Source organism: Adiantum capillus-veneris, chromosome 16 (assembly GCF_014529385.1).
Source record: "Adiantum capillus-veneris isolate H3 chromosome 16, ASM1452938v2, whole genome shotgun sequence".
In the NCBI taxonomy this organism is placed as follows: Eukaryota; Viridiplantae; Streptophyta; class Polypodiopsida; order Polypodiales; family Pteridaceae; genus Adiantum; species Adiantum capillus-veneris.
The window spans coordinates 107,183,758-107,192,410 of NC_140946.1; the positions used below are offsets into that span (position 1 = coordinate 107,183,758).

Genomic DNA, 8,653 nt, shown 5'->3' on the forward strand with positions numbered 1-8,653 from the left:
GAAGCTGTGACACCATCCACTAGAAAATATTGTTGCAGGGGGGGAAAGTTTCTCTCTTTCCTCTTGCAAGACCACCGGATATATTGGAGAGACTACTCAAAAATAATGATGCTTCAAGTAGATCTTTGAGAAGAACATTAGAAGTTACAATAGTGTGAAGGCATTTTCCTCTCTTGGGGCTAGCGTTGATGAGACATTGACAGGTAGATCTTATGCATATTGTTTCTGTATTCATGGTGGCATGTACCATCAAATTGATTCCTTGTTGCCACATGGAGAAGGTACTCCAAAATTTGCACAAATGTATGTATACGATACTGAGCATGAGATTCAGAATTTTATGAATGCCTTGGACGGTTTGGATTTGTCTACTCCGAATGCATTGATGATAATGATGCAATCATGGGTTTGCCTGCATGGAGGAAGCTTGCAATACACATATAGGCTTGCAGTTGAGACATTTGTCTGTGACAATCCTATTGTTTTGTGAGCCTTCCTCCCCTGATCACTTATGGAGAGATTTCACTAGTCTTTGTCTGATGATTATCGACACAGATTGGAGTTGAGATATGAATCCTTGGATGAATGTGCACAGGTTGCTGAAGAGTATGCACTACGAGATTTGCAAAACATTCTACGTACATTTGGACAAAGTTTATCCGTATATCTTGGAATTCCAATGCCTGATGAGCGCTTTTTGCTGCCTCATAATAATACTTTGATTTTCCATGAGCAATTATTTGATTCCATGAAAGAGCTATCCACATCACATGTGATGGAGCAGAGCTTGAATGAAGATCAAAGAATTGCTTTTGATATAGTTCTGCATGCATTGATTGTTGATGGTGGCGCTATTTTCTTCCTGGATGGGCATGAAGGGACTGGAAAAACATATTTGTATAATTGTTTGTTGTCACGATTGCATGGTTAAGGAGATGTTTTATTGGCCATGACATCTTCATGGATTACAAATTTGTATTACAATATGGACGCACCGCACATTCTAGATTCAAGATACCCTTGGAGTTAAACAATTGTAGTACATGCAATATCCCTGCTCAAGGTTTCAGCTTGCTGAATTTCTTAGACTATGTAAGCTCATTGTGTGGGATGAGGCTCCCATGACGCATCGATATGCCTTTGAAGCTTTGGACAGGTCTTTGCAAGACATCATGTGCTCAAAAAGGCCATTTGGTGGCAAGGTGATACTTATTGGGGGAGATTTTACACAAACCTTGCCAGTGGTGTTCAACGGAACGCATGCTGACATTGCTAGTGCTACACTCTGTCAATCGCACTTATGGCCATATGTGAAGATTCTCATATTGACATGTAACATGTGTGTCGGAGATGGTGATGTTGCAAATGTTGCCTGCAGACAATGGCTTATAGATATAGGAAATGGGACTTTGGTAAGCAATGGTGAAGATAGAATAGTGATCCCCCATCACATGGTGCTTTCTTCATCTTCAGTGGATGGATTGATAGGTTGCATCTATTCAGAAATGGATAGAGATGTGGATCATGCTTAATACTTCAAAGAGCGCGCCATCCTTGCTCCAAAAAACTCTGAGGCTGATAGTCTCAATGCTAAGGCCCTGTACGCAATGAAAGGTAATGTTGTGACATACTTTAGCACTGACTCTGTGATGGGAAACTCCACGCAACATGCGTCCTTATACTCTGTGGAGTTTTTGAATAGTCTCACCTCGAGTGGTGGATTCCCAACACATTGCTTGGAGTTAAAGATGAATGAACACATAATTCTGCTACAAAACCTTGATCCAAGTCGGGGTCCATGCAATGGGACACGATTGGTGTGCAAGGGATTTCAAGAAGGGTCTTAGAGATAGAAGTTATCACAGGTACACATGTTGGGACCATGGTTTTTATCCCTTGAATATGTTTTGTGTACTTTGGTACAGATTTCTCATTTGTTCTTAGACGAAGACAGTTTCCAATTAGATTGGCTATGATAAATAAGTCACAGAGCCAAAGCATTTCATTGGTGGGTCTTTACCTGGTGACTCCAGTCTTCACTCATGGACAATTATACTTTGCACTCTCACGTGCACATTCAGCTACTGGAGTGAAGATTCGCTTGGGGAACTTTGATGCAAATGGCAGAACAACGAGCATTGTATACAAATAGATATTGAACAATGCCATGTGAAGGCTCCATTCCTTCGCCTCATTGTTGTCAATTTTGTGTTCCAATTAATATATTGTGAATTACTTTATCTTTCCTCTCCATGGCATATCATACTATGTTTTGTGAGTGTTCCATCCCATCTTCTCATTGGCTTTTTTTTTTGGGTTTCCACTTTGTTGAATAGGTCATGGATCAATACAAGTATATCTCTGAGGTATCCTTTGATATAACATAGAAAATGATACATATCGTGGTATGTTTATGTCCATTAAGTCATTGTGCGATGCTTATTATATTCATTTTTGAACCTTGAAGTCTTTTTTGTTCCTTAAGCAAAGCCACATTTTTGGTGTGCACCTTTGTCACACGCAAAAATTGTCAAGACCATTTGCAAACACTACAGGATGAGGTGTGTGCACATGAAAGTAGGAATTGGCTAACCATAAAGTAAGATGGATGGTCTTAATCCATTCCAATGTGTTGTGAATTGTAGGAAACTTCCATCAATCGATGCTTTCATGTCGCAAATTTTGGCATACTCATTCAACATTGAGTACGGTGTGTACTCAGTTAGGAAGGAGTGTGTCTCCTCCAAGGAGCGAGATGATGTCCGGTGGTTTGCAACTTATGAGGATACTCCATTCCCAATGATTGGGAATACCTTCAAAGTTATAGATTCTCTGAGCTCATCTACTAAATTTACTTGCCTAAACAACTTGCACACTTAGCATTCCCATACGTGGCTAGAATAACTGGTATGTACAAAGTGTTAAAGTTTGGTGCTTTGATTGCATTGTGTGAAAAAATCTTGCTTTTTTAGCTGCTTTCATTGTTATGTTCAAGGGATAGTCAGCCTTGGGATGGTAAAATGGTCCTTAATTTAAAGATGGAGAAACTTCAAGCCAGTTATCAATTACATGATGAAGCGAGTTGCCTTAATTTTTCTTCCTATATCATTTTTGTGGGACAATAGTGTCTGTCATTGAGTTTGTCTCTTAGTCACTTGTATTGAGAACTCAACCATGGTCACTAAACATTTCTTTAGATATCTTGATACATCTATTAAGGTCTACATGTTTATTGTGACTTTTCTAGCTGTCTATGTAGTAAATCTTTTTACAAAAGACTTCAGTTCTCTACATACAAACTATTATGTTCCTACTGTAGCCATTGTTGTCTAAGAGTGTCAATTTTATGCATTGATCCTCAATTTTGTACAAGGGTTTATCGCTATGGAGAGAGAGAGAGAGAGAGAGAGAGAGAGAGAGAGAGAGAGAGAGAGGGGGGGGGGGGGGGGGGGGGGGGGGGGGGGGTAATACACACTAAGGCAGAGAGAAAACCATATACTTTGCAAAGATGTAAGATAAACTATAAAGTATCTCCACGTATTCTCACTACAATTGAGCACCTTGGACATTGTGTAGTATATGCTTCTTTTGGCATGATTAAATGTTGGGTTTGTAGCATATGTTACACAAGGGCCTAATCCCTTTGTGGTAGTTAAAACATAGTTTACCTTTTGTATGTATTGTGATGTGATGTTTAATGGTACAGTTATGGAAAACACTGATACCAACGTCATTGTTGAGACTGAATCCGATGGAATTGAGCCCACTCCTCCAAGGATTTCCAATGTTCGAGCAGCAAAGAGAAGTGCTCGTGCTGTTGGATCTTCTTCTGTTGATCCAACGGTACATGATTGAGCAACTCTTGGTAGCAATGTGGGAGGTCTTTGCCCGTGTTGAGTGTAGGCAATTGAAATTTGAAAGGCACTTAGAGGCTCTATTGGATGTGACTCAATAAACCAATGGCTAGCAATTTGTACAACTTCGAAATGAGGTGCATTCATGTACAAAGCATTTTGATGACGGAATGACTCGCATTAAGCAGAACCAATCTGACATGGTGGTATGGCTAGAGCAACAACAATTTGAATCACTACAAAACTCATACTTGATCGATAGGGAATGCTAAATTTAGATGGATGCACTTAAGGAGCAAGTTTGTGCTCTTGAGGGAGAGGTGACAAGGCTCAAAGTCCACTTGAACCAAATGGATGCGCTTATGACAAAGATTACTTGAGCTTAATCTGATGTCCGTGCCATATAAGTGCCTTCAATCTTGGCTACTATGAATCATTCAAGCACCTACTTTTTTGTGATGTACTAAAGCATACATTGCGTTGAACTGTGTTGGTAGAGTAATGTAATGAACATGTTTTTTTGTTTGGCTTTAAGGTTGTGTTGCTTTGTGTGCATGACATAAAGGTGTAGAGTTTACTTAGCCTAATATTTGAGGTTTTGGTTTAGGTGATCTTTGCAACAAAACAAAGTGAATTACTACCTTTGTGGGTTGAAAAATATAAGGTTATTAAAAATGTAACGAAAATGGCCTATGAACTTTGGGAACAGCAGAATTAAGAGAATTAGAGTGACCACTTTTGTGAGATCACTTTGAGAACATCGAGGGTGAACTTGATTGATGGTAGCAACATAAACATAGTATTTAATTAACTTGGCATGAACAATACTTTTGCAAGAGAGAGAGTATTAGAGAAATGACAATAGTTGAGGACCGGATTTACTTGGAGCCGGTCCCCCCTCCAAAAGGTGTTTGTATTATAGATTCTCCCATCAAGAGAGACTTGGTACAATACAATCTTTGTGTTCCTTGTGACCTAGGTGATGCAATGAAGATGGAAAGCTTCATGCATCACGAGCATAGCATAAACTTTGCAAAAAGCATTAACTATCCCAAGCCTTGGTCCCAAGGCCTCAAACACCTTCAAAGGTGGAGAGAGCTAGCGGGGAATGAGGGTAGGGAAGAGGAAGAAGAATCATCCATAGGAAAAAGAAATAGTTCCTTGCTTATCATCACTCTTCTTGCTTAGCATAGAATAATAGCATAGTAATGAAGATGAAGAAGATGGCAAGCTTAAGCATTGAAGCATGGCTCTTGGTTGCATTTGCATTCCATAGCCAAGAGTGTTGGTGTAGGCTCTCCACTTCTCAACAAGCTTGGAGAAGGAAATGGAGCTCTTGCGCTTTGCACTCCACACTATGAGAGAGTGTGTGTGTGTGGTTATGGAAAAGTATACCCCTCTCATACTTGGTCCACCTCTGTCTCTGTCATAATAATCAATATCTAATTCTCCTAAATGATTTTCTCATATTAAACTGATCATTTAATGTGGGGAAGTGCCAAGGGAGAAAAAGCTAGAATATTGGTTAAGTTAGCAGACCGGCCACAGTAGGGATCCAAAGGAGGGAAAATAGGGATCCAAAGGGGGGGCCATCTGCAAAAGAGCCATGTGAAACAACGGGCTAAAAAGACCCTAAGGTTCAGCCCATTAAGACTTCCAAAATGCTAAGGTTCCAAAATTCAAAGGTTGTGTCCAAAGGTTAACCTTAGGGAAAATTGGATGCTTAGTGTGTACCCAAAAAGTCTTTCTGCATCCCTACATGGGAGGGGGCGAGCCCCAAAGCTAGGGGATGAGAGAGAAAACCACACACACACACACAGGCTCCCTTTACACAAAGGGAATGAGGGACACATGTCAGCTTCCTAGGCCAGATGCCCACAAGGTGTGCCCAATTCCTATTGGAAGACCCTTGAAGTGGACCAATGAGAATTAAGCTAGAGTAAATCTAGTTTAATTAATTTAAAAACATTTAATAAAAGAAACCAATAAGAATTAAGTGTCCTAGAAGACTATTGGGCAGTCTCCCAAGGGGTCCAATGAGCATTCAGAAGCCCCATGGCTTGCCTGATTCCTATTGGCCAGGAGGCAAAGGGGTCCAATGAGAGTTTAGTTTAATTATTTAATTATCTAAAGCTCTCACAAAAGGGGAAAGGGGGACACATGTCAGAAGGCTATCACTTATGCTGCTTAATTCCTATTGGCTTGACCTGGGGAGGTCCAATGAGGAAAAAGCCAGCCTAACTTAGCAGCTAGGGCTCGCCCAAGAGAGGGAGGGGGCTGATTTTTGCTTGGCATTCACTCACACACTCTCACACTTGACCATGTGTGAAGGGAAAACACTCTATCTCCTCCCAAGCTTTAATGGAGAGCTCATCACCTACTCCAAGCTTGTGAGATAGAAGCCTACATCAACACCCTCTTGGCATGTGGATGCAAATCCAACCAAGAGCCAAGCTTCAATGCATGCTCATCTTCTCTACCAAGCTAATTACTAAGCTAAGCTATGCTAATATGAGTGATTATGTGAGGAGATGTACTTCTTTCTCGTAAGATACTTCTTTTTCCTCTCAATCTACTCTCATACCCTGCTAGCTCTCACCATCTTCGAAGGTGTGTGAGGTCTTGGGTCTGAGAACGGGGATAATTCAAGTTGTGTTTGATTAAGTGTTTTGCTTGGTGTATGAAGCTTCCATCTTCATTGCACTAGCTAGTCTTGAAGGAACACAAAGAATTGTATTGTACAATGTCTCTCTTGATGGGAGAAACCATAATACAAAGCCTTTTGGAGGGGGGACCGGCTCCATGCAAATCCGGTCCTCAACTGTTGTCAATAGCTTAATTGCTCTCTCTTTTGAAAGTATTGTCGATGCTATCTAACTAGGTGTTATGCTTTTTGTTGCTCTCTCCACCCAAGCACTCTTGTAATTCTCATTAGGAATCTATTCTAATGAAATGCCCACTATGTTCATGCTAATTTCCGCTACAAATAAGATTTTAGGCCATTAAATGTTACATTGGTATCAGAGCTCAAGGTTTCTCTTTTCTTGCTCAAGAAGGGAGGTCCTCAAGCTAGCTACAAATGGTTGGTATTATTAATTGCCTGTGAGTAAGTAGAATAGGGATTTTTCAGCCTTGCAGTGCGCCTGCCTTTGTGCAGTTAACGGGGCATCACCGTCGAGAGCTATGGTCTTAATAGTGGAGTCCTACGGGGCTTGCCTACGGCTTAACCACTATTGAGCTATTAGAAGCTTGACAGGAGCCGGTGCTGTTTTGGTGTCGAAAGACCCTCTCTTCTATTCCTTGCAATTAATGGTATTCGAGCCGCGGGTACAGTAGCTTGAGTGCTTTTTCTAAAGGGGTAAAGAGGAGTAGCAACTAGGGCTTGAAGTGCCAAAGTACACCTAAAAAGTTTACACCTAAAAGTTGTTAGAATGGCTGACAATATTAAAGAGAGTGAAATTAATGTTGATAACTTTGATTTTGCTCATGAGCAAGCTACTAATGATGCTTCAATGCTTGTTAATTATCTTGTTTCTAGGCTTCAACAAGCCATGGGCAATCCATCTCTCCAAAGTGAAGTGCAACGGCAGCTCCGTGCTCACGGGATTCTCCAAGTTCATCACCATGACGAGAGAACACCTAGGAAGCCTCCTTGTGAGACTACCAAAAGAGGTCTCTCTCCGATTCGGGAAGAAGAAGAGAATCCATATGAAGGGCTCAAGAACTTACTTCTTGATGATGCATCTCCTTCCCAAAGGAGAACTCAAGAGCCTCCACCGAAGGAACGAGAAAGAAGCGAGTCTCCCGCCACCTCGGCGGAGATGGCTCCACGAAGACGGCGGGCTAAACGCTCTCCATCACCACCAAAGCGGAGAAGACCATCACACTCTTCTCCACGCCATAATTCAAAGAGGGATGATAAAAAGCAAGAGAAGAAAAAGGCGAGAAAGAGGACACCCTCTTCTCCATCTTCTTCATCCTCTTCCTCTTATGAAAGCTATGGTGAAGACGACAAAGATCAAGACAAGAAAAAGGCGAGAAAGAGGTCACCCTCTTCTCCACCTTCTTCAAATTCTTCATCTTCTGAAGAAAGTGATGGTGCAACTTTTGAACCATCAAAAAGAAGAGGCCATAGGAAATCCTATGCCGCATGGAAGAGGTCGTCCAAGCTGAAGAAATTCAAAGAGGGAGGGAAGAGCATCTCTTTCCTTACCTATGATGGCACCTTCGGTGCTACAGACAAAGTTTTGGCCTTTATCCAGCAATTCGATGCGGCGTTTGGAGATGAGGGCTTCACGGAGTCCTCTAAGCTACGCCATGTAGCTATGCACTTTCAAAAGTCCGCCAGACAATGGTGGTCTAGCCTACGAGCCAACGGTGAAGCTCCACGAACATGGAAGGCTTTAAGAGCTTCCATTATGAAGCAGTTTTTGGCCACCGATGCCAAAGACAAAGTACTCACCGAATGGCGAAGCTTAAAGCTCTCTCCCAATGAATCCATCCACAAATATGTAGACAAGTTTTGGGACCTACAACTCAAAGCCACTGTCTTCAAAAAGTTGGATTTTGGAGAGCAAAAGCAACAATTTTGTGCGGGCTTAACCGAAGAAATGGCGGAGTATGTCAACTCCCAAAGGCCACGTACCATATCGGCGGTAATACACCATACTATGGTGGCCTCGCGAATCAATTTCCAAACGGGGGGTAAAAGAAATAATAAGCCCCCGGAAAACAAGGGTTCCAATGAGCCTAAGGGGAAGGACAATGTCCAAAAGTCTCCTAAGGGCAATTCCAACAAA

The 8,653-nt window shown here is 41.6% G+C and overlaps 1 protein-coding gene across 1 annotated transcript; it reads left to right on the plus strand.

Moving 5' to 3' along the window:
- Window positions 1–1,121: 1,121 nt before the first annotated feature.
- On the plus strand, window positions 1,122–1,532 carry LOC147439598 (uncharacterized). Its single transcript, XM_086484045.1, has one exon. It carries the CDS (start codon window positions 1,122–1,124, stop codon window positions 1,530–1,532), a length of 411 nt encoding a protein of 136 aa, XP_086340171.1.
- Window positions 1,533–8,653: the final 7,121 nt, after the last annotated feature.